Here is a 25,374-nt window from a genome sequence, read left to right as displayed (position 1 = left end):
GTATGTATGTATGTATGTATGTATGTATGTATGTATGTATGTATGTATGTAAGTACTCTAGTACTCAAGTTACTCTATCCCATTCATCTCCTTTACAGAGCACAATAGAGGGAAGGAGCGAATGGGAACAGGCACTGGAATAGCTGTCCCCAGCTGGATTTTTACCGATGCTGATCCCATTCGTGGGCGGCTATAATTCGTGGTTCTGATATATATATAGCACCACAAAGTACAGCCTCCATTGCCACGAAGATAAATAAACACCTCTCTCAAACCCATTCAATAGAAAAGAACATTATGATCTACATGAAGGGTGTAGTTATTGCTGGAATGTTGTAGTATATAATAAAGTTGCATAATACTGATTTATTCCATGTATTATGCAAATATTTTCTTCTTTATTGATTTTCATTATGTTTATTGTAACTTAGGTTAAAAGCACTTAGTTCTCTGTTAGACATTCCATTCAGTTTGGATATATAGAAGTGTTATTTTTACCATGATAATAACTTATACAGGCTGCGATTGGCTGGCAACCAGTTCAGGGTGTCTCCCGCCTACTGCTCGAAGTCAGTTGGGATAGGCTCCAGCACGCCCGCGACCCTCGTGTGGAAAAGTGATTCAAAAAATGAATGGATGGATGGACTTATACAAGATATAAAAACTTCCTTCAACTACGCCCCTGAGCAGATGTTGAAGCCCAGCTGCTGTGGCGGCGCTGTGGTCATCAACAGACAACTTAGGAAGCATTTGGCAGTTCTCAGCGAAAATGTGAGTAAGTGCTTGACATGGATGCTACGGCATTAAGGCTCTTTACCAGCCAAAGATAGATAAAGGTATTCTTTTTAAAGAGAACCCTGTTCTTTTTTTTTTTTTTTTTTAGAGATTATGGATATGCATCCAAAGTTTTCACTGATTTGACAGGGATGGCTGAGCACTTTGAGATGCACATACATAGCAGAACACCCGGTCTGACAGCATCATGTGCGTGTGCCCTGTTCAAACGCAGCATACCTATTCACTCAACTAGACTTAAAAGAGGATTGGAAGGAGCCATGAAATGTTTTCTTTGCGATGTTGAGGGTCAGCATGCATTGTTGTGAAGAGCAAAGCTGAGGCATGTCATGGACATGGCAGCGCTCCATTGACACAGCATTCCATTTGCGGCATGTATTTTGTCAATAAAAGATTTGGATTTCTTGCTCTCTAAATGCACAATAGCAAGCCCAACCTGCAATCTAGACCAGTGAGTTAAAATAAAAAAATGTGTGCAAAAAATGGATAGTTTGATGGGTTTACAGTTGGGTTTACAACCTCATCGGCCTTCACAGAAAATGTTTATGCGAGTGCTCTGACTGATACACAATCAAATTACGCGAATAAACATCTTTATTGCATAGCTGCTGTTTGATCCTAATCCAACAATGAAATTGCTGAAAAAATTAATTTGGATCATGTTCAACACACACAGTGGATCACATCCAGATGACTGCGCAAGGGTAGGTGAAAAGGGGAAAAGTAAAACACAAGCACAATGTTTCCTTTAGGTCTAAGAATTTGGATTTCAATGAAATGCGCGATGCTAGGCAAACAAAGAAAATGAAACCTCCAAGATGAAAACCCTCACCTCCTCTGACCTCATCCTCGTCAGTCTTGACAGCCTTGTAGTAAGTAATGCCTCTGACCACACCTGGCTGGTGGCCAACCACCTTGGTTTTGGCTGTAGGATCAGGCTTCATTGGTTTCACAGGTTTAGTGACCTCCTTCTTGGGCTTGATGACTTTTTCTTTGGGTTTGGGAGGGGGCTTGGATGCTGGGGGCTTTTTGACAGGTGGCTTTATGATGCTCTTGGTCTTGGTGTCATCGTTATTATGCTGCAAATGGATATTTATGTAATCAGCATGTTTTAATAACAGCTATGATGCCTTGAAAAAAGCACAGTCCTTAAACTTTTTCAGTTTCTACCCTTGCAATCAAATTTGACTGTACTTCACTGACATTTTGTGATGGACCAAAACAAATAAACAAAAGCACATGAAAGATCGTGAGTAGAAAAAAGCTAAAATGTTAAAACAAGATAAATCTAGAAACTTTGTGTGTGAGTGGAGTTTTCTTTCTTTTGGTATTTTCAATGACTTTGCACAAGTAGACTTGGGCATAAGGGGGTATATGGCCCAGTCAAAGTCCAAACTTAAATTAAATTGAGCATCTGTGGCAAGACTTAAAAATTGCTGTTCACAAATGCTCTCCATCCAATCTGGCTGGCCTTGAGATTTTTTTTGCCGAGTTGAATGGCAAAGATTTCATTGTCTAGGTCTACATAGTAGCTAGCTAGCATTGACTCGGGGGTCAACATCCAAATGCACACAACAATTTTCAGATAATTTGGCTTAAATCTTAAAACGTATGTATCATTTCTGTTTCACCTCACAATTATAATATAAATTATTTTGTGTTGGTCGATCAAATGAATATATCATACATCAAATAGATCATATATAATGTGAAAACGGTACAGGTGTAGGAAACCCATTTTAATGCAATTCATTGTATATACGTGTCATCAGTTACACTCAACTTCCCATTAATGTAAGGCCCATTTGAGTGCTTTTGAAAAGTACGTATTTCAGAAATGGAATATTTGCTATGATCTTTAGAGACAATGATATATTGAAAATAAAAAAGAAGAAACCTGTGGGAGGCTGTTTATTATGGGGAAAATCTTTGAGAACAGAAGATGGTGAGAAAAACATTTGTCTGGTGTGACTGATGAACTGGGACTTTACCAGTAACATTTGGTTGTTGGGGTCAGAAATTGCTGTAAACAACTTGAAAACATAATTCAATCCTGCCTTGGATTAGTGGTTACGGCTATGTGTGGTAGTTTAATGTGGATACTTATTTGCGTCACTTTGGCATACCAACTGAACAATAGATTTTTTTAAAGAGGAAGTCAACCCCAACATTTTCTTTGCCATAATATGCTGTGTGCAGCCCAACTAGTCAAAACACAGTGCTCTGATTAATGTTTCATTTGTGGAGTATGAATTAAACAAGTAAAATCTAGCTGTTTTTATCCATCTCAGTAGGGCGGCCATTTTGCCAATTGCTGTCGACTGACAATGACATCACAGTTGCTCAGGGCTCAGATCACAATCAATCCTGACTCGAAATCAGAAAACTGGTGAGCCGTGATTGGTTGTGACCTGAGGAGACCTGAGTAACTGTGATGTCATTTACAGGTGACAGAAAGTGGCAAAATGGATGCCCACTGAGATAGATATAAATTGATGAGGGGGTGGGGGGCTTGACATATTTTTGAGTGCGGGCCCCCTGGAGGTCTGAACCGGCTCTGGTGGCCATCTTTAGCACCATGATGTATATGTCAAACTCAAATACGTAGTCTGAAAGTAATTTGTTGTTGAAATCTGTCAGATTCGTCATGCCAGTTTGGGTGGGTCTGTATTTACATTATGGCCAAAAGATTCGCAGTACAACAGCTGTGGCATGCACATCCTGGCGTAGTTTATTTTGAAACGACGCTCTTCAGTTTTACAGATCACCAAATGATTCCTGAGCGCGGCACCGCTGCTGCTCACTGCTCCCCTCTCCCCCAGGGGATGGATCAAAATCACACGGGGATGGGTTAAATGCAGAGGACAAATTCCACCACACCCAGATGTGTGTGTGACGATCATTGGGACTTTAATTTAACTTTAACTGAACTTCAACATGACAACAGGCCCATTTTACTCAAAGGGGCTCCTCTGTCAACACATCCCAATGGATGTACTCAAACTACAGGTACAAGCATGATACACTTCCGAGCTCACAGCACGGTTGGAAGAGGCGGAAATGGAAACGGTATGCTTGCTAATGCTTGAAAACATGCATGGGTTGTGGCCCTGTTTGAGTGTGCTCTCGATAGAAGACTATAACCCAGCATTTTAGTAACAGTTCATACAATCATTGGCAAGCGTACGTATAGCAGCACCACACTAAGTAACTCATCCTAACCCTCAGGAGGCAGAACACTGTCTGTGTACTGCAAGTCATTGATCGACCTGTAGCTGTGGTCCAGGTAGTACAACATGACCACTTGGACAAACTACATTGTCAATGAGGGGCCCAAAGGCAAGTCGTGATTTGGTAATAACAGGTCACTTCAAGCGGTTGCTAGTAGAAATATACAGCTAGTTTAAAATATGAAATGGGATAAACAGTTATAATATGAACAGTGTTGGGCAAGGAATTTCCAACATTTTAAAAATATTACATATTACTAGTTAAACCTGAACCGAACTGAACTGAATTTTACACCATTTGTTTCCAACAGTCTTACGGACTATTTGATCTTTATGACTGCTCTATTTCATTGTTAGGGATAGGTAGGGATTAAGTTTGATTTGGAAAGGGGGAGGTTTGCGGAAGCACCTCATCCACACAATCACTCACAAGTCAAAGAGCGTAGACAGACACAGTAGTTGAATAAGTGGCTGCTTTATTCTCTCTTCCATCCAATTTACATCAACAGGACTTACTGTCCTCTGCGTATTGCTTCTCTTTTAATAAAATGTCAACAGACTTCGATGTAAGGGGGAGCATTCACGGTGACGGACGGAAAAAAGACCCTTCGGCTGCCCAACAACATGCCTGACCCAAATTAATGTAACAAAGGAACGCTTTAGCTGCCTAAACAAATGTCTTTCTACAAAACTTTGTATTAATGAGAGTGGCTTGATTGGTTTCCTGGGCAGTGTACTTCTCTGCTCTTGCGTTAAAGGTGCTCAACTGACTTAGATCGACGCTATTACATTCAAATAGGCCTACACTATAGAAGTACTTGAACGGAACTAGGCTAAATGTGACAAGTATCCTTTTCATGTTCAATTAGAACATTAGTCAGCTATGTAAATTTTTCACTAAGGTTAGTAAGTGTAGTAGTAAGTGGTTTTGAAATTATTATTGTTGTTTAAATGATAAAATTGGTTTAATCAGCAGCTGGTCCTTCATTAGTTGTGCATACACATGGTTTTAGGATGTTCGAAAGACATTGAGTCATTACATGGGTACACGCAGTTTTTGCACAAATTTGTATGTACGTGTGTTAGTAAATGAGGGCCAATGATTCTTGTTTCTTCACAATTTATTCACTGCTTTTTACTGAAGTGTGTTCCTGCTTCTGTTTTAAATATACTATGTTTTGCATTTCATTTTATGAATCCATGACAGTGATAGGTCTTGCAAACAATGACTTCTCAGGCTTGTAAAATGCTTGTTTGTGATTGTTGTGTTCAAACAAATACAGCACTGAATGAAGAATAGAATTACCAGCATGGTTTCCTTAGACAAGTGTGAATGTTTAATCATGTGTTAAACTTTTTAATTAAACCATTTGTCTTGTAAGTGATATAATTAAATGCTTGTCTAAATTGTGCGATTGAATCTGTATCATAGTCCTGAAATTGTAATGCCTTAAGCGAGTCAGTAACTGTAATAATATAACAAAATTTAACGAGTAATTCGTTATATTAATTTGTTACTGTCTAAATATACGATATTACTGTAACACATTACTTTTGTAACTTTTTAACTTACCGTTACCCCCAAAACTGATTATAAAAGCATCAGGATTACTTTAGAATTTGCTCCTATAATATACCTGAAAATGATGGTGAAACGAGAGTAATCTCATGTAGACCTCAGAGTTAAAGTGTAACCAGTTTTTGTCTTTTTCTAACCTGCACCTTGGACTCAGAAGAGTCTTTCTGAAGCAGCTGTAGACTGAGACCAGAAATCTCTTTCTTGATGCTCATCATTATGTTGGAGTAGTTCTCATATCTCTTAAACTGGTTGGTAAGGCTCATCATGCTGTCACGAACAAATTCATTCTCTCGTGTTAGGTTTGTCTTGATTGTCTGAAAAAGGTGACATCGTAGCATAGCAGTGATGAATTAGAATATAAAACTCTTCAGTGTTCCAGCTCTTGAAAATCACAATATAAAGAAATTGTCTACCTCTTCAAGGGTGTTCATCTGAGACACCACCTTGTTGATGTATGAGTGGACTTTCATCAGATCCATGCTGTAGAGGGTTCCCTCAAGAAGGTCCACCATAGATTGGAGCTGGTTGTTAATCCCATAAAAGCAGTGTCAGTTATTCATTTTCTATTAACATCTTCATGTGATCTATTTATCTGATTGTGACATATACATTGGTTTAAATGCACTAAAACACATGACATGACATTGGTTTGGATAACAACTATTGACTTTGCAGTTAAATAAGATGGTGTTTGTTTCAGAGCCTATTTAGCTTTATCGAGAGGATCTTTAGTTAGTTTAGGTCAGAGGAATTGTGAGGCCCGGCTTTCTTGGTCTGCACTCATACTGAAATTAAACATCTAGCCAGCTTTTGCCATTTTGCACCACTTGGCACCAACTGACTGGATTGTCACAGTGTATACTTTGAATCTATGTCAAAAATTGGGATCTTGCTAGATGTTTGCAAAAGGAAGCAATCCCTTGTCACCCCACTGTTGGCAAACCTCTTGAATAAGTACAACTTTAAGTACATTGGGCTTTTGATAATGTTTGTGTGATATGAACTCTGTCAACTTAAAGTTTTTATTAAGTATTTTGAGCTTTGCATTCTTGTGTCACTTTAAAAACTGAAACTTCAACTTAATTGACTCACCTTTAACAACTCAGGGGCCTGTTTCTTAAGCTTCTCCATCTTCCACTCATTCTCACAAGGGTTGAGAGAGGATGGTGGTGCGGTGCAGGAACATTTGCAGTCAGATCCGGAGCTGACTGTTTCCACTGTGTAGAAATCCTCCACGCGAACACTGCCACTCCGCAGCCGCATGCAGGCATCCCTGCTCAGAGGTCGCATGATGCACTTACAGCGGCAATCCGAGCCCTCCGATACCATACGAACAGGCTCTGTCTCTCCAAATATCTGAAAGTGGAAATAATCGGCAATTTACTGAAGCTGTAATGCCGTGATACTTTATTGGTGAAAATGAATGACAGTAGGTAGGTCAATACATTGAGAGGTAAATTGTGAATACTTGTGTTAGAGATAAACATAAATTTGGATGGACTTCCCTATAAACATAAGAAGCCTTATTTCCTCATGAAATGATTTCTTCCTCTGTTCTGACAAGGATGGTGGTCAGGACGGGCAGTGAGCAAGGCGAGTCGAGTCGAGTTGGGTCAGTACACGGGCAATGGCGGCAACAGGAATCGTTCAGACAGAGCACAGTGAGCACAGGGGTGGCATCACGGCCAGGGTAAGAGGACGAACTGACAGTGACTGGCTGGATTCATGGGGTTTAAGTAGGGCTGACCTAACGAGCAGTGGCAGATGATTGGTTTGGTTGGGGGTGTGGCTGAGCGGCAGATGACGCAGGCACATAACAGACACAATTATTTTGAAGCATCAAGCAACAAAATACACATATCTTATCGTAACGCATACCAAAGAATATCATTCCCTCTCTGAGCAGTGAGTTATCCCATTAAGCTATTGTACCAGCTGAACTGCATATACCGTATTTTTTGGACTAAAAGTCGCTCCGGAATATAGGTTGCATTAGCCATAAAATGCACAATGACGTAAAAAATAAACATATATAAGTCGCTCGGAGTATAGGTCGCATTTTGGGGGACATTTATTGGACAAAATCCAACACCAAGAACAGACATGAACGAGCAACATCAGGCTAAACGTATGCTAACGTGACATAAACACAAGCGAAGAGCTGAGAACGGGCCTGACACAAAATTCAGAGTTATTCACATAACTATTACATAAATAACACGTTTATAAAACCATCTGTGTCACTCCAATTCATTAAATCCATCGATCGTCCTTTATATCAACAATGGGTGCGCGCCGCTGACGGCGCTTGCACTTCAAATATTCTACAGGCCCACATAACGATATATAAATATCAAATAACTATTATATAAGCAATAATGTTATCAAACCATCTGTGTCACTCTAAATCAGTGGTCCCCAACCTCTAGTCCGCGGACCGGTACCGGGCCGCCAAGCCGCACAGGAAAAAAAAAAAATTATCGACGATCAATTAACTAAAGTCAAGACGCCCGTCCTGGTCACGTGACATGTTTCCCCAGCCGAGCCCGCAAAGCTAGCAAAAATGAGTAAGAATTTATTTAGAATTATATAAAAAAATTGGCGATTCTCTCCCAATTACATCTGTCGGTTCAGGTCAAGACGCTCGTCTCGGTCACGTGACATGTAACCTCAGTCGAGCCCGCGAAGCAAGCAAATATGAGTAAGAAACAGAGATGTTTGGAAAGCTTCTTCGGAAAGCCCAATGAGGAGACGGAAGAAGAAGAGGCTACGACTTCTAAGAAAAGGAAAGCTGCGTTTAAAAGAACATTTCTGTAGTCCTACTTAAAATATGGATTTGTCGCCACATGTGACTCTGACGCGCCAAGCCCACTCTGCATAATATGTGGCGACAGGCTAGCTAACGAGGCAATGAAGCCTTCAAAACTGCTTCGGCACATGGAGACCAAGCATCCTGTATTAAAAGACAAACCTTAACCACCTCGGGTGTCATTGTCTCCGATTACACCTAGATGGGACCGGCTCGTTTCTGAGAAACAAGCTCAGTGCTCCCACTAATTCAACGTAATGGTGAGTTTTATTTTTATATCGTTTATACTTGCTATTATGCCAGTCGTATCATTTTATTTCATCGTATTTATATATTTATAATAATGTATTATTTATTTTTATAAATGTATTATTTATTTATATAAAGGCCGTTCCGCGAAAATATTTCTGACACGTAGCTGGTCCGTGGCGCAAAAAAGATTGGGGACTACTGCTCTAAATCATTAAATCCATCGATCAAATTCCTCGTCCTTCGTCAACAACGCCGCGCGTGCGCCCTGACGTCAGCCTCGTCGTTATTCCACAGACCTAGTATATAACTACTATATTGTAGCGTTAACAAAGTACAAGGACCCAAGCACCGGCGTGGACTTGCATCCCTGGAGGTGGCACTTCCAGCCACGGAGGTGGAAGAGAGCTCCATAGAATAGGACCGGGCGTGCGTAAAAGCCATGTCCGAGCCCCATCCACCGTCCCCGGGCAGCCACCAGGCCAAGCACCGGCCCCCGACTTCCATCCACAGAGGTGAAAGAGAGCTCCGTAGAGTAGGACCGGTCGTGCGTAAAAGCCATGTCTTTGTCCTCTATGTCACTTACAAACAAAGCCGCTAATGATGCCGGTAGTATGTGGGGCCCTTCGTCATCTTCGTCATCCCGTGATCAAATCTTTGTCCTTCATGTAAACAACCGTTGCGCCGTGCCACTTGAAATTCAAATGACAGTAATCCCTTGCCACATTGCGGTTTGTTTATCGTGGTGTCACTTTTTTTTTTTTTAAATTTGGAAAATTTATGAAAAAATTCACATATAAGTCGCTCCTCAGTATAAGTCGCCCCCACCCCCACCCAAACTATGAAAAAAAAACGTGAGGAAAATACAGTATATAATATTTTCCTGCCAGGGCTCTCAGAATTTTCCAATTTGTGGTTTAAAAACTTCATTACAAGTTTTCCTCTTCTATGTAAGCCATACGATTGACTACCCTGTCTACAAATAGTTTCTGTGGCCTTTGAATCATTGAAGACACAAGAGTCCTGGCAGCTTCACTTTGACAACGCGCATGCTCACCAGGGCGAGATGAACATCACTGAGGTCAACCTCCCAACTCACTTCACCGGGCTCCGTGTGATTTATTTTTTTTCCAAGCTCAAGGGAATCATCAAGAGGACCCGTTATATAAAGACTTGGACGGCTTCAAGACGGCAGTGGCGACAGAGCTGTACAGGATACCTCTTGTGATCCTTCTTGGAGAGAGTGAATAAAGGCATGGCAGAAATGTTCGATGGGCTTAAAAGTTTTACTTTGGAGTTTAGATTTGACATCTATTCATTAGTATTTGGTACAGAATTAGTATTTCTGTTGTCAACGAAAATTAGGACGAAATATCTTCCTCAGCAAGACTTTATCGTGTGATGGGAGATGAGATTTAGTTTCAAGATGGCGGCACGTGCACACGCAGCGGCCACTCTCTGTCCCGTCAGTACGGTGATTTGTTTGTCTAATGAGTGTTCGTCCGACAGTCTTGTGTGTTCGTCTCGTCCGTGCTACAAGTACAGCAGGCAGGTTCTGCTTGACATCGGCAGAAGTGGGTTTTGCGGCGTTCTGGACTTTGAAGCGTCGACATTAAAGGCGCTCGGACTGCTACGTCCTGAAACGTCGCCGACCTCACCCGCTATTCCTCCCCCGGTTGGGAGCCGTCGGAAATGGTGTGCGAGGAGGCAAAAGAGGGGCAAGCGCGGAGGCGTTCGGGCCAGGCTGGCGGCCAACCCAGCGCGACCGGCGGTGCCCTCCATTCTTCTGGCGAATGTTCGATCGCTGGACAACAAAATGGATTACGTTCGCCTGCTGAGGTCTACGAACCGGACGGTGCGGAACTGCTGTGTGCTCGTGTTCACCGAGACCTGGTTGAGTGACAACATTCCGGACTCTGCAGTGCATCTCGAGCGGCTAGCGTGCTATCGGGCGGACCGTGCCATTGTACGAGGGGGAAAGTCGCGAGGAGGTGGAATATGCGTCTACATCCGAGAAGAATGGTGCCGGGACTCTGTGGTGGTATGTAAGCGCTGCTCGCCGCTTGTGGAGTTTGTGATCATTAAGTGCCGTCCTTTTTATCTGCCGAGGGAATTTACCGCGATTCTGCTAGTCGCGGTATACATCCCGCCTTCCAACATCGAAGGAGACAGGATCGCGGCGCTTGGTGAACTGTACCAGGCTGTCAGTGAACAGCAAACAGCGCACCCTGACAGTTTCACCATCTTCGCTGGAGACTTCAATCATGCCAACCTGAAGTCTGTTTTCCCGAGGCTTCACCAGCATGTTCCTTTTCCGACACGTGGAGACAGCTTCCTGGACCTAGTCTACTCGGCGCAAAAGGGAGCTTTCAAAGCCACCCCCCTCCCCCATCTGGGGCTTTCTGACCATCTCACCGTTTTGCTTCTGCCCGCATACAGACAATTGGTAAAGGCATCCAGGCCGGTTCGGAGGCAGGTTCGTGTGTGGCCTGAGGGTGCCTCCGATGCACTTCGTGACTGCTTCGACTCCACTGACTGGGACTTGTTTAAGCAGGCAGCCACCTACAACGATTGGACGGACATAGAGGAGTATACTGACACTGTTACCTCTTACATCACGAAGTGCATCGATGATGTGACTTGCTCGAAATCCGTCGTCACTCGCGCGAACTGGAAGCCGTGGCTGACGGGGGCTGTCCTCGGACTGTTGAGGGCCAGGGACAAGGCTTTCAGAGCGGGGGATGAGGCTGGCTTGAGGACAGCGAGGGCCGACCTGTCCCGAGGCATCAAAGAAGCGAAGAAGGCGTTCTCGTGCAAGGTCTCCACCCACTTCAAGGACAGCAAGGACGCACGTAGCCTTTGGCGGGGCATTCAGACCATCACGGACTACAAGCCCGCGCCGAGGAGCTGTGAGGGCGACGTCCGTCTGCTGAACGATCTGAACCGCTTCTTTGCTCGCTTCGACGCCCAGAACAGCACTTGCCCGCTGAAGACCGCTCCCCCCCCACACGAGCAGCCCCTGCGCCTCTCTGCCGACGGTGTGAAGAGGGCGCTTGCCGCTATTGACACCCGTAAGGCGGCGGGCCCTGACAACATCCCGGGTCGAGCGCTGAAGGACTGCACTGGGGAGCTGTCGGGTGTCTTCACGGACATCTTTAACGTTTCCCTGCAGCAGGCCATCGTCCCCTTGTGTTTCAAGGCTGCCACCATCGTACCTGTGCCGAAGAAACCTGCACCGTCCTGCTTCAATGACTACCGCCCTGTGGCACTGACGCCCATCATCATGAAGTGCTTTGAGCGGCTGGTCATGGAGCACATCAAGTCCGTTCTCCCCCCCACCATTGACCCTTTCCAGTTTGCGTACCGTGCCAAGCGGTCCTCTGAGGATGCCATCTGCTCTGCCCTCCACTCAGCCCTCACCCACCTGGAGAGAAAGGACTCATATGTGAGGTTGCTGTTTGTGGACTTCAGCTCTGCCTTCAACACCATTGTGCCGCAGCGTCTCATCTGCAAACTCGACGAGCTGGGCCTCAGTACCTCCCTCTGCAACTGGGTACTGGACTTCCTCTGTCAGAGGCCTCAGGTGGTGCGTGTTGGCGACAAAATCTCCGCCAGCATCACGCTGAGCACGGGGGCCCCCCAGGGCTGCGTGCTCAGTCCGTTGCTCTTCACCCTGCTGACGCATGACTGCACTGCAACCTACAGCGACAACCGCATAGTGAAGTTTGCTGACGACACGACTCTGGTGGGTCTCATCACGAAGGGCGACGAGACTCGGTACAGGTCGGAAGTTGACCTTCTGACCACGTGGTGCAGGGACAACAACCTCCTGCTGAACGTCAATAAGACCAAGGAAATCATTGTTGACTTCCGGAAGGGTCACACAACACACCTGCCGCTGATCATCGACGGTGCTGTGGTGGAGAGGGTGAGCTGCACCAAGTTCCTGGGGGTGCACATCAGTGAGGACCTCTCCTGGTCCGCTAACACCTCGTCACTGGCAAAGAAAGCTCAGCGCCGCCTGTACTTCCTGCGGAAGCTCAGGCGTGCATGTGCTCCTCAGGCAGTCCTGTCTACATTCTACCGTGGCACCATTGAGAGCATCCTCACCAGTTGCATCGCTGTCTGGGGTGGTAACTGCACTGAACAGAACTTGAAGGCCCTGCAGCGCATAGTGAATACGGCTGGTAAGATTATTGGTGCTTCGCTCCCCTCCCTGAAGGACATTTACACCTCCCATCTCGCCCGCAAGGCAACCTCGATTGCCAGAGATGTGAGTCACCCGGCTCACTCTTTGTTTGACCTTCTGCCCTCTGGGAAGAGGTACAGGAGCCTGCGCTCCTGCACCACCAGACTCGCAAACAGCTTCTTTCTCCAGGCTGTTAGGGCCCTGAACTCGCTACCCCCTTCTGCGTAGCGTGCGGCACTGTTGCGCTATTTTCGGGAATGTCTGCTGTACGCGCACTTGCTCCTTTTTTTTACCCTGCTCCTCTTATTTATTTATTTATTTATTTATTTATTTATTTATTTATTTATTTATTGTTGTGTTATTTATTCATTATTTATTGAGCACGCTTTTGTTATACTTGTTTACTTGTCTGTTGTGAGCTATGTCTTGTCACCGTGGGATAGGGGGGAACGAAATTTCGGTTTCTTTGTGCGTCTTTGGCATGTGGAGAAATTGACAATAAAGCTGACTTTGACTTTGACTTTGACTTTGAGATGGTCACTTGGTCACATGGTGATAACGATAACTAAATCTGTGATACTTAATTGTTAATGAATAAAAATGAGACTACATGTGCTTTACAAAATTAAAACTATGCAAAATTGTCTTAACCAAAATAAGATGACAAATTTCACGAAATGTTGCGGAAACTCTATACGTCGTTTGATTTTCCAAACCAGCAGGTGAGTGAGCTTATTTAACTGACTGAAACTTGATTAGACTAAAAAGGGTATGATCATGACTAAAACTAATAGAAACTAAAATGACAGCTTGTGAAGCCTGTGACAAAGACGAAACTATAACAGGCCGCCAAAACAACACTGATTGGAATTGAGTCAGTTAGTCAAATCTGGTGTTGAAGGGTTTGACGTTCTGGCTTTTGGTATTAACTAAATGACAAATTCAAGTGAATTTGAGAATGCACACCATCAACATAAGAAAATAGGGGTTGAAGCCAATAATTCTTTTGTTTCTATAAATAGAATACAACCACTACATAAAAATGTCGTAAAGGAACCTTTTCTGCTTTTGTTTTACCCTTCGTCCCTGCATTTGCGATGGAACGGCAGGCTTAGAGGAGAAAGCGATGGAGGGGGCCAGTGATTGCTGTGGTAAGGGGCTCATTAGTGAAGGAATGCAGGCTGAGTGATGGGGGAAGGTGTGTCGCGGGGGTGACTTGCCTTCCATCCATTACTGCATGAATACTGAGGAGGAGGGGTATGTCTGAAGCAGAGCAGGCCTCCTGTGTGCAGAACCAGACCAAACCTGACCCATGTCAAGTGAAAACACAGCAGGCTGACAAATGCTAGAACCACATGAAAACAAAGTGGATTAGCAGATTAAACGTCTTTAGGGAAGAAGAGCAGTGTTGCAGTTCCCCAAATCCCTTGGTGGCTTAGCCTCGCCTGATTTCCTGGACTATTATTTGTCCTGTAATGATCATAACCCTTTCTATTGGATAAATAACAGCAGACAAAGTGTGCCCCTCACGGGTGGACATGGAACTTGAATCAACTCTCAACTTCTTTTGACTACTTCCAGCTTTATTTCCCACCCAGTGGTAACTGGTTTGAAAATCTTAGGCCTTCTCACGTTCTCTGATCTTTCTATCATTATAAACGAATGCAATAATTTCTACCCTCATATACTGATTAAACGTTTTTGACTGAACTCAAAGGACCATTATATCCAAGAGACTTAAATGTCTTCTTCCGAGCTCCTTGAGAAATTTAACTTCCATTGTCCCACCCCATGACCTTTTATTTCTCAGTCAAGACACTTTATTCGGAATAAAAATCCCTAATTCCATAGTTTACCCATGAAAATTTGGAGGGACTCTTCACTTGGCTTTGATACTGAACATGAGTACTTAATTCCAATATTTTTAATTTTATCATTGCTACTGGGCGGCTGTCCCATCAAGCCGTTAGCACGTCCGCCTCACAGTTGCGAGGGTGCGGGTTCGATTCCACCTCAGGCCCTCCCTGTGTGGAATTTGCATGTTCTCCCGCGTGGGTTTCCTCCCACATCCCAAAAACATGTTTGGTAGAACAGAACAATGATACGGACTTTTCCAAAACACTGAGTTAACTTGCAGTTTGGAAATATTCCATCTTGGATCTTCAGTACTTCAACATTCAACACACAGAGCTCAAAGCAAAAGCATAGAAATTTTCATCTCAGTATTAAAATCTGATGAATTCTGAGCCAGAATTCTCTGCCCCTACTTCTATCTTCTAGCATACATCTCAGTATTAAAATCAGATAAATTTTGAGCCAGAATTCTCTGCCCCTACTCCTATCTATCTGAATTGTGCGGTTGTAAACCTACCTACCGTAATTGCCGGACTATGAACCGCACCGGATTATAAGCCGCACCAGCTAAAATTCAGGGACATTTCAGTTTTTTTCTTACATAAACCGCATCGGACTATAAACCGCACGTGCACACGAGTTTTCTACAAAGAAAGACAGTACATAGAAAGCCTTTTTAATGTTTTAATAACATACTTGAACATGTCTTTCAAAACATTGCCTGTGACGCAGCAGTAGGATCGCAGCAACGCGGAAGTGTGCACGCGAGTTATTAGCAAAGGAAGACTGGACACAAAAAACTTTTTTTTAAAGCTTTAATAACATAACTTAACATTTCTTTCCAAACACTGCCTGTGACGCGGCAGTAATAACGCAGCAACACGGAAGTAACATAGCAAAGTCACTGAGACGCGGCGGTAACACAGCAGCAACACGGTAGCACAGCACTAACAGGGCTGGTTAAAAAAAACATACCAGTAAAAGTAAAAAAAGAGCCGTCTTCATCTTCCTCCTGTGCACTGAAACCATCGAATTCTTCCTCCTTAGTGTCCGATTGGAATAGCCTTAGATATCCTTCGTCTCACACTTTCTCAGTCTCTCTTTCGTCGTCGCTTTTATGCATTTCTTCGAGTGTGAAGAGGGTCTGTTCATGCTAATCTTATTCATGCACGAAGCGCTAAATTACATTAAACTAGTGAGCGACACGTATAGCTTAAAAGCGGCATCATATGCATTTCTTTTGTCCCCCATAATGACGGTTTGTGTATAAAAGCTTCCTGTCTTTGAGTGATGCGCGAGACGATCAAAACACAAACTAGCACGTCTTCTTCGGCGCATTATCTCTTCTTCGTCTGTCTCGCTCTTGCTTCCTGCTAGAGCGCCCCGTGGAGACCGGAGGCCGTAAAAATCCATAAGTACGCTCCAGAGTAGACACAAGATAATGTCATCAACATCGACTGCCTTTGGCTTAAAAGCGGCATCATATGCATTTCTTTTGTCCCCCATGATGACGGTTTGTGTATAAAGGCTTCCTTTCAGTAATGTCCGTCTTGATCGCGTTCTGCGTGATGCGCGAAATGTAAACACAAAATGGCGCGTCTTCTTCGGCGCATTATCTCTTCTTCGCCTGTCTCGCTCTTGCTTCCTGCTAGAGCGCACCCTGGAGGCCGGAGGCCGTAAAAATCCATAAGTACGCCGCGCCGCCGTTTAAGGTTCAAAGTAACCTGAATAAAATGCATTAAAAGTTCACATTCATTACAACTTGTTTTTGGTGAGCAAAATGTCAGAAGAATTTAATTTAAATGCTGATTGATTGGGTTTTAATACAATGCAGATGGTCCAAACAGCGCCACTGCTTTGTGTAATCTCTGAGTGACATGGCAAAGAGAAAGGGTTTAGAGCACAGGTGTCAAACTCAAGGCCCGGGGGCCAGATACGGCCCGCCACATCATTCTATGTGGCCCGCGAAGACAAATTGTGCATCAAATTTGTGTGTCATTACTAGAATTGCAAATTGTCTTCACTTTTGATAATATCTTTTTTTTTAAATATTTGACCAGTTTTTACTCGTCTGATTTGAAAACGAGTTATTTGTCAGTTTGTTTTGTAGCTTTTACTGTATATAATAGTGTTAAGAGTAAAAGTGATCAAGTCATCACAAAAATCACGAAAAAAATCTCATATAAGCCGCACCTGACTATAAGCCGCAGGGTCCAAAATTTTGGAAAAAAGTCGCGGCTTATAGTCCGGAAATTCCGTTACTTTTGAGCATCTAATGCCAAGCTAAGCTAGCAGCATGATTTCTGAGAAGGCAATTAAGAGACAAGTAATGAATGTTGCATGGTTTGAGTCTTTAAAATAGGCCTCTCTTGCGATCAAGTACAAGGCCAAAAGAACAGGGCTCAACCCGGGAAAAAAAAGTGTGTAAGACACAGAGTGCTCTATTAGCTCATTTATGACTAACAATTTCTAACAGTCATGAAGTGAACCTCCAATTGTATTCAGAATTGCTATACAATAGCTGGTGCATTTAAAAGCTTTCACTGGCTTTAGAATTTCACTTGTGTGCTTCATTGTGTGCCAAACCAGGGTCATATAAACAAGCATGTCCCGTCTTTAGTACTTTGCCAGCAAGTAATTGGCCGCACAATTGTATGTTAAAAGGCGAGTATGCAGCGGCGTTGTCCTGTGACAAACCTAAAATGCGCAAATGTATGTTGCAGGTTTGTCCAAGAAGTGCTTTATGATCATCATAAAATAAAATTCTACTCAGCGCTTTGCATATCAGGTGAATTTTGAAGAACAGAACTTTTAACCCACTTTGATGGCCACTCAAAACTTCCCAGAGAGACATTCCACCCCAAATATTGTTTCTGACTTCAAATTAACGGTGCTCATTGGGTCGCTGTGAAGATTGACCCTCAAAAAAATTAATAAGAGATGACGAGTGAAACCTTTGTTCTCAGATTATCCGTAAAACATGGAGCTAAAACAAGTCATCGGCACTGGGATGTTAATTAGCGAAGAAGAAAGTATATCAAGTCCTCACTGCTTTTGAGAGTACATTTCAACATTCCTGCTGTGTCTCTTTATGTGTCCACATACTCTGAAGTATTTACTCACATTGTCATGTCAAACAATAGACACAATTGAAGGCATTAAAATGACTTTCTTTATATTATCAGATGAACTCAGCTATTAATGTATTTCCTAAAATAATTTAACAAAACACAAATTTCAAAGGAGTAGCACTTAAAAATGCTTTTTAAATGGTTGAATTGAGATGTTAATGCTAATCACAACTGAATATCAGCACCTAAGTATTTTCACAGATGAATGACAACAATTTGTTTGACTGGTGGTTAGGACATCATTCAAGACATTCTGAGTTTGAATTGCCTTCCTGTGTTCTTGGTTTTCTTGGGTCCGCCATCGTCCTGCCACATTCTAAAAACACGGTTTACTGGCGACCAGTCCCAGTTGAACTCTGACTTCCATAATGTCTTGTACCATTCAATTCATATTTTTGGAAAAAATGAAAAAACAAGGTTACAAACAAATTTAATGTTATATATGTTATATGTATATGCAAGTCTTCTTCTGTGATTTGATGTAAACAAACAAATGCGCGTGTTGATCCTAGGCCTTTTTTCCTTCAGTTACTTCAATGCCAACAACACAACAAGTTGCCAAGATGCCTAAACATTTTAAAACGCTACAGTGCCCAAAGATCCTTACAAATAGAAAATGATGTCAACATAGATATCAGTACATAGAGCCTTTACTGCCGTGTTGAACAGGGAGTACAGCGATGGTCTCTTTGTTAAAGTCCCAATTATAAAATGAGTGTGGCTTTTAGCTGAATGTCTGATATTTGTAATAACCCGATTTGCGTCGGTATCGCAAAATAATTCAATGAGTTATAATGAACAGAGCCAAACACAAACACTCTTGACACTAGCTCCAAAGATGAAACATGCAATAGTGTTGTCATGATACAAAATTTTCAGTTTGATACTATTCCTGCGACAAGGACTTCAAAACCGTTACTGAAACAGTACCTCGACAAAAATTTTAAAATCTGGCAAAGTTGCAAAAATAAAAGTGACAAAACAACTTTCTATATTTTTATTAATAATTTAAAATATTAGGATATACTTCATCAAATAATAACATTTTAAGCATAAACACTTGTTTACACTGGCACACATAAACATTGTTAAACACTGTTGAGCAAAAAAATAATGCCTGACCTATTTGACGTCGACTGTAATGCAGCAGTACAATCAATGTGATAATTTGATTACTTGATTGTATTAATCTCATACGTGTTATGCTTGTGTTGGCTTTCCCAAGAAGATGTTAAAAATGACAACAGAAGTCAAACTCAACAGTCAGGTCTATGAGTAGTGTCAGCACATAATGATTTAGTTTAATGTTGACTCGATGTTTCCCATTCACATACTCATCGACATTTGCAAGCTGAGCCAAGTGGCTCTGTTCCAAGAGCCACAGAGATGTTGCCTGGAAGACTTTTCCTGGGATTTTACATTGGCTGTAGAAGAAACAAAGGTATGTTTTGCTTACCCCTATTTATTTATTTTTTTTGTCAAAGATGCATGCATTTGCAGAGGGAGAAACTATCTAAACCCAAGATAATACAAACATTGGAAATGCCAAGCATCCTTTTACGTAAATGCATGCATGTGGGAACATGCAATTGATGTAGTCAGTAAACTTCTACTTGGTATTAATTATCTGTTAGTTAGTTAGTTAGTTAGTTAGTTAGTTAGTTAGTTAGTTAGTTAGTTAGTTAGTTAGTTAGTTAGTTAGTTAGTTAGTTAGTTAATTGGTTAATTGGTTGGTTGGTTGGTTGGTTGGTTGGTTGGTTGGTTGGTTGGTTGGTTGGTTGGTTGGTTAGTTAGTTAGTTAGTTAGTTAGTTAGTTAGTTAGTTAGTTAGTTAGTTAGTTAGTTAGTTAGTTAGTTAGTTAGTTAGTTAGTTAGTTGGTTACTCCCCTGGCTGGGGAGGGGGTTAGGTGGCGCAAAAGCTGATAGCGGCTAGCTGGATTCTCGGGGACCAATTCAGGATGAAGAAACTGCAGCTCAACCTCCTTGAAGACACCGCCAGGACAATCGAGGGCACCTCCGACATCCATTTTTTTCATTGATTTTCATATATTATGTATTACTTCTGCCCTCTCTGCATCCATTACAACCTGGTTATCCTGAAAGGGGGATCCTTCCATCTGTGGTCCCTTCTCAAGGTTTCTCATTTTCCCCTGGCAGGTTTTTTTTGAGTTTTTCCTTGCCCTTTTGGGAGCTTATGATCAGGGGATGCTTTGAGAATAATTGTCAATTTTTTGGCTATGTGAAGCCCTTTGAGACTCTTTGTGATTTAGGGCTATACAAATAAACGTGACTTGTTAGTTAGTTAGTTAGTTAGTTAGTTAGTTAGTTAGTTAGTTAGTTAGTTAGTTAGTTAGTTAGTTAGTTAGTTAGTTAGTTTGTTTGTTTGTTTGTTTGTTTGTTTGTTTGTTTGTTTGTTTGTTTGTTTTGATGCAGACTCATGCCAATCGATCAATTAATGCAAGTGAAGGAAAGCTTAACATAACATACTATATGGGGGGAAATGAAATCTATGTCACAAGACTATTTTTTTCTCTTTTACGCTGGTTGTCTGACAATGGTCAGCTGACAGGTGGCTAACTAACCAGACCAGGTTGAAATTGAACCTAGAATTTGCCAGATTCTGAGATAGTACCACAGGGAGAACAGAGGCAAAAGACTGCCAGCCGCGATTGATATGTTGATATGAACACCAGGGAGTCACTGCTCAGACCCCTTATGGTTGAAACTCATGTCACTACTTATGTAAGTATCTGTTTAGGGACAAATTGCAACTGCTGTGTAAATTTGCACCTCTGTAAGTTCTGCCTAAAAGCAACAGGTGACTAAATTGTATTGTTATGCCCAAGACGTGCGAATGTAGCACCGCCATTGTCTCCTTCAAAAAGATAAATTAAACATTGTTTATCAGAAATTTTGTGCAACACTTCACATTGCTTACTGCTTGCTCAAATCCTTAATATCTACAGTCAAACCATGCCAAAATGCTCATTCATAGAAATGTTGGCACTGATCTAAAACAACAAAGAATAGACCCTTCATTTCATTTAATGACGCCAAGTATCTGCCCCAGTGCCAAGCATTGGACACAGTAGACTGAGCAACCGTCTCCTTTTTGTGGCCACTCACCCCGGACGTTGTACTGATTGTCTTTTGGTTTGTTTATGACCAAAACATGAAGCATGTGCCCGCACTGTTTCCCACGCCACTTGATGGTGCCCTCAACGCCCCCAGTTTCTTCTGAAAGGACTTTGTTTTTTATTTTTAACACTGGCACCAATTTTGGCTTCAAAACATTTGACTCTTTAGAGACACACATTTTGTAGGCAATACAGCATATTGTAAATTATACTACGACTGCTTGACATATGGATACCTTCATAAATCAATTTTCTATACACTTGTCCTCATTTGGACTCACGTGACCTGGACTCACAGGACTTTGGATAGGAGGCTGAGTACACCCTGGACCAGTTGTCACTGAATCACAGATTATAGACGAAATAACCATTCACACCACAAGATAATTTAGTGTACGCATTTAACCTAACGATGAATTTTTGGGACTGTGGGAAGAAGATGGAGTACCTGGAGAAAACGTACACAAGCATGGGGAGAACCTGAACATGACGGCCTGACCCAAGAAAACCAGACCCACTTGACAGTGAAGCAGAAGTGAACACACAGGTCACAGTCCTGTCATAGTAATGCATTTTACTGCTTATTGAACCTACACTATATACACACAACTACTGGCACTCCCCATTCGTCCATGATACAGTAGTATTCAGAATAATAGTAGTGCAATGTGACTAAAACGATTATTCCAGGTTTTGAGTTTATTGTTTTATTGTTACATGGGAAAACAAGTACCAGTAGATTAAGTATATTCTCACAATCCAACACGCATTGATAACATCTACAATCTCAAGGCTGTGAAATTGGGCTATTAGTATAAAAAAGTAGAAAAGGAAGTGCTCACAGTGAAAGTAGTAGGTGCTGTTGACGCTAAAAGCGCAAAAGTATTATCTTCAAAATCCTCTTTATAGCAATCCTGTGACTCATTAACCCTGTATTTAGTTGTATAACCACAGTTTTTCAAGACTTATTCACATCTGTGAGATATGAAGCTAACCAACTTGTGGCACCTTTCAGCTATTCCACTCCAATATTCTTTAACATCATTCCACAATTCATTCACATTTCTTGGTTTTGCTTCAGAACCCCTCTTCTCTGTCAACTGTGGCTTGAATTCAGAGTTTGGCGGTTGTCACACATACACACACACGCGCACACACACACACGTACATGCACACACACGCGCATGCACGCGCGCACACATGCACGCACGCACACACACACACACACACACACACACACACACACACACACACAATCTAATTATCTGCTGAGTACTGAGTCACCCTACAGTCGTTGAGTAAAACTCTTCTTTGTCTACATGATTGTATAATACACTCAGCCGGTGGCCAAGCTATGTATACCAGAAGGAGCTACCAGGAAATATTTAGGATGCACAAACTGCTTAATTCTTCACATTCTATTCAATTATTTATTATGTTGTTAAAAAGTACAACAATACAGAGGGCTAATTTTCTTGTTAAAACACACTGAACTAAAATAAAAGCAGTCACCGGAATGCCATTTAACTTCTGGAAATGCACTGCAGATGAATTTGTTGTCTTATTTTGGGGAGGGTGGAACAGATTATATTTTCATTCATTCCAACAGGGAAAGATGGCTTTGATGTTTGAGCATGGTAATGGAAGAAATTAAGCTTGTCTTTCAAGGGGAGTCGCAGCCCTGCCATTTAAATGACATAACATGCTGTCAAGCATCATTGCATTTTATGTGTGAGCCCGAGTCTCCCATTCATTCACAAGAGTAATATTTAGGTCCAGGCTGTCGGTAGGAGATATATTCTGTTTTACAGTAAATTCTTTTGTTTCCAAAAGGTGTGGGATGTAGTTAAAATCCAGCACGAATGCAAAATTCAATGTCTTTGTACTGGATTATTCCTTATCAGGGTTGTACTTGGCCACATTGTTGCTGAAATAGGGAAAATCAGAAATATATGTCATTGGCTGAAGCTTTGGATTCAAAATGTCCCATTAAAACTGGGAGGGAAAGTTATTCTGCCCAACAAGCACACTGAAGTGAATGGCTATGGTACTACAGATGAATCCAGCTTCCATTGTAACTCAAAGTACTCCCCTAATTGGGGCTGATCCTTCCCCATGCTGCAACCTATGACTTGCTATATGGCAGCTTTACTCTTAAATAACCTCCATTCCATCCCCCTTTGATTTAATACAGAGCAGACAGTTGTTAGACAGACGTGCACCATACTTGGACATAGTTGAGTGATTCTGTTCTATTATGTACATTGTATTTTGTAAACTTGCTTCTCTAATAGTATGGAGTACAGCGTGCACAACTACAGTTACATGTTAGATGTGTGGTCCAGTACATTGTATTATTTATAGAGTAATACTGCAACATCTTTGGGTCAGCTGTCCAAGACTGGCAACCATATGTTCTATGCTGCAGCTGCACGTGTACTGCTGATTTACACCATTTGATCGTTTTTGTTTTGACCTGAAATACTGCAATACTGTACAATGTAGAGCAACTCCATTACAAAATACATGCTAGCATTAGACAAACATTAGCAAAGGGAAAAAAGAAAATGTAAACCAAAAGTCTCTTTAAATTCTGTGTTCATGCTGACATGTCTGAAATTGAGTTTTCACATTATATAAATGGTCACGTTGTAGTTTCTTTTTGTGTTTTAGGATTGAATGAATCAAACATGAATGTATTACTTTCCTATGCAGGAGTTGCCAGGGTATCTGCAACCAGTAGCATTTTTGTTTGTTTTATCTTTTTTATTTTTATTTTTAACATTACTTCAATTTGTAATCACAAAAACACCACATGTACAAATAGTGTACAGTTTGTGAAGTACAGATTGGTGCTTGCGCAAAATGTAGCGAGAAATTAGACATTGGACGTGTGCGGGATTCGGAAAGCGATTCTATTACATTTATAGATGCGCGATTGCCTTAATCTACAAAGGGTATAGTCTCCCATTGTGTGACCTGGGTTTGGATGGACCTGAAGATTAAATGGTTATTGGAGCTCAGCAGCTGTCTAAACAATTGGTCAGCCAGATATTATTGCTTTCCCAGCAAGTGTCGTGCTTCAGATGCCTTTATACAAGTGGCGTCAGTTCTCCACGATTCGACCTATTGATAGATAGTATGTTCCGAGATCTCTATCAGATAATTTCTTCAAATGCTATTACTAACCAGCGAAACGTCTACAGAAACGCGCTGAATGTTCGACGCAACCCCTGGTGTGATAAAACATGTAATTTGACGCAGGTAAAAAAAAATCAAAACAAAACGCATATCAATCAAAACGAGACTTAGCGCATATTAGATCAACAAATAACAGATCACTGCGATGTGTGAAATTGCATGTCAGTGATTTGCATTTTATCTCCACTTACCTTGCTCTGTGAAGCCGCATCCTTACATAGGATCAGCAAACATGCAAAAAAGTTCGTGTATCTCCACATCATCTCTGCCTTGAGTCAAGCCGTTTACGCTCATAAGCAATACAAACCGCTGGTTACTCTATTCAGCCTTTAAGTGGCCATAAAGTGAAGGGCCCCTAATTTAGCTCCATTTCACTCCGCAGGACAGTACAGTGAGTGACCATGTGTATAGATAGAGGCTGGCATCCGTTGTCCTCCTCTTGGGAGGGGCTTACACTAAATTTGTGCCTACAGTCGGAACAAAGTCTAAGATACATCCCTCTAGCTTATTAATAATAGAGTGGATACTACTGTTAATAGTATAGACAACAAAAATAAAAAGCATCATCATCATCATCAATTTAGAAAATCATATAATTCTTGGTTGCCCGTACTACAGTTACTGAACTTCATGCGTGAAAAAGAGCATTAATGTGTCACGTCATTTACGTAAACTAGAAATGTGAAAGGATAATTTTAACGGTATATGACACTAGTGCCATCTCGTGGTATCTTGTTACTTTGCAACTCCGAATCCGTATCAAAGGGCAGACTCGTATGGCAAGCCATTTGAGTATTTATTCTATATCCTTGATATCGGATATTAGTGTTCTTCACGAGTACGGTCTTTGTCAGCACTAGTTGGACATTGCGTTATACACGTTGTCATACAAGTTGCACAGAAACCCTTTGTGTATACAGGACTGTCTCAGAAAATTAGAATATTGTGATAAAGTTCTTTATTTTCTATTATGGATTTAAAAAACAAAAATGTCATACATTCTGGATTTATTTTATTTTAGAGCACTACATGCTTCCGTCTGCTGAAAAGCTCTATGGAGATGATGATTTCATTTTCCAGCATGATCTGGCACCTGCCCACAGTGCCAAAACCACCAGTAAATGGTGTCCTGACCATGGAATTACTGTCCTGGATTGGCCTGCCAATTCCCCTGACCTGAACCCCATTTGTGGGGCATTGT

At 41.9% G+C, this 25,374-nt stretch overlaps 1 protein-coding gene and 1 long non-coding RNA gene across 4 annotated transcripts in view; one reads left to right on the top strand and one right to left on the bottom strand.

Moving 5' to 3' along the window:
• The window catches only part of olfml2a (olfactomedin-like 2A), a 37,761-nt gene extending 13,049 nt beyond the window's left edge, over window positions 1–24,712 (bottom strand). The window contains exons 1-5 of one of the 2 annotated variants that reach the window (XM_088376338.1): window positions 24,365–24,712; window positions 6,697–6,960; window positions 6,018–6,125; window positions 5,742–5,918; window positions 1,628–1,874 (exon numbers count right to left, since the gene is read on the bottom strand). In XM_088376338.1, coding sequence (XP_088232464.1) covers window positions 1,628–1,874; window positions 5,742–5,918; window positions 6,018–6,125; window positions 6,697–6,960; window positions 24,365–24,436 — 868 coding nt within the window. In that variant the 5' untranslated portion in view covers window positions 24,437–24,712. The remainder of the gene's footprint in view (window positions 1–1,627; window positions 1,875–5,741; window positions 5,919–6,017; window positions 6,126–6,696; window positions 6,961–24,364) is intronic. The other variant, XM_088376339.1, reaches the window with a different exon arrangement.
• On the top strand, window positions 443–9,932 carry LOC148398410 (uncharacterized). 2 transcript variants are annotated; one of them, XR_015858620.1, is made up of 3 exons: window positions 443–771; window positions 7,169–7,294; window positions 9,649–9,932. It is a non-coding gene; the product is annotated as an uncharacterized LOC148398410 (long non-coding RNA). The 2 variants fall into 2 exon arrangements; XR_015858621.1 differs by having other exon boundaries at window positions 9,798–9,855.
• Window positions 24,713–25,374: the final 662 nt, after the last annotated feature.

This window comes from Syngnathus floridae, chromosome 5 (assembly GCF_059516105.1).
Source record: "Syngnathus floridae isolate MCC-2025c chromosome 5, RoL_Sflo_1.0, whole genome shotgun sequence".
In the NCBI taxonomy this organism is placed as follows: Eukaryota; Metazoa; Chordata; class Actinopteri; order Syngnathiformes; family Syngnathidae; genus Syngnathus; species Syngnathus floridae.
Note: the sequence above shows the minus strand (reverse complement) of the source record. Positions and strands in the feature narration are given on the sequence as shown.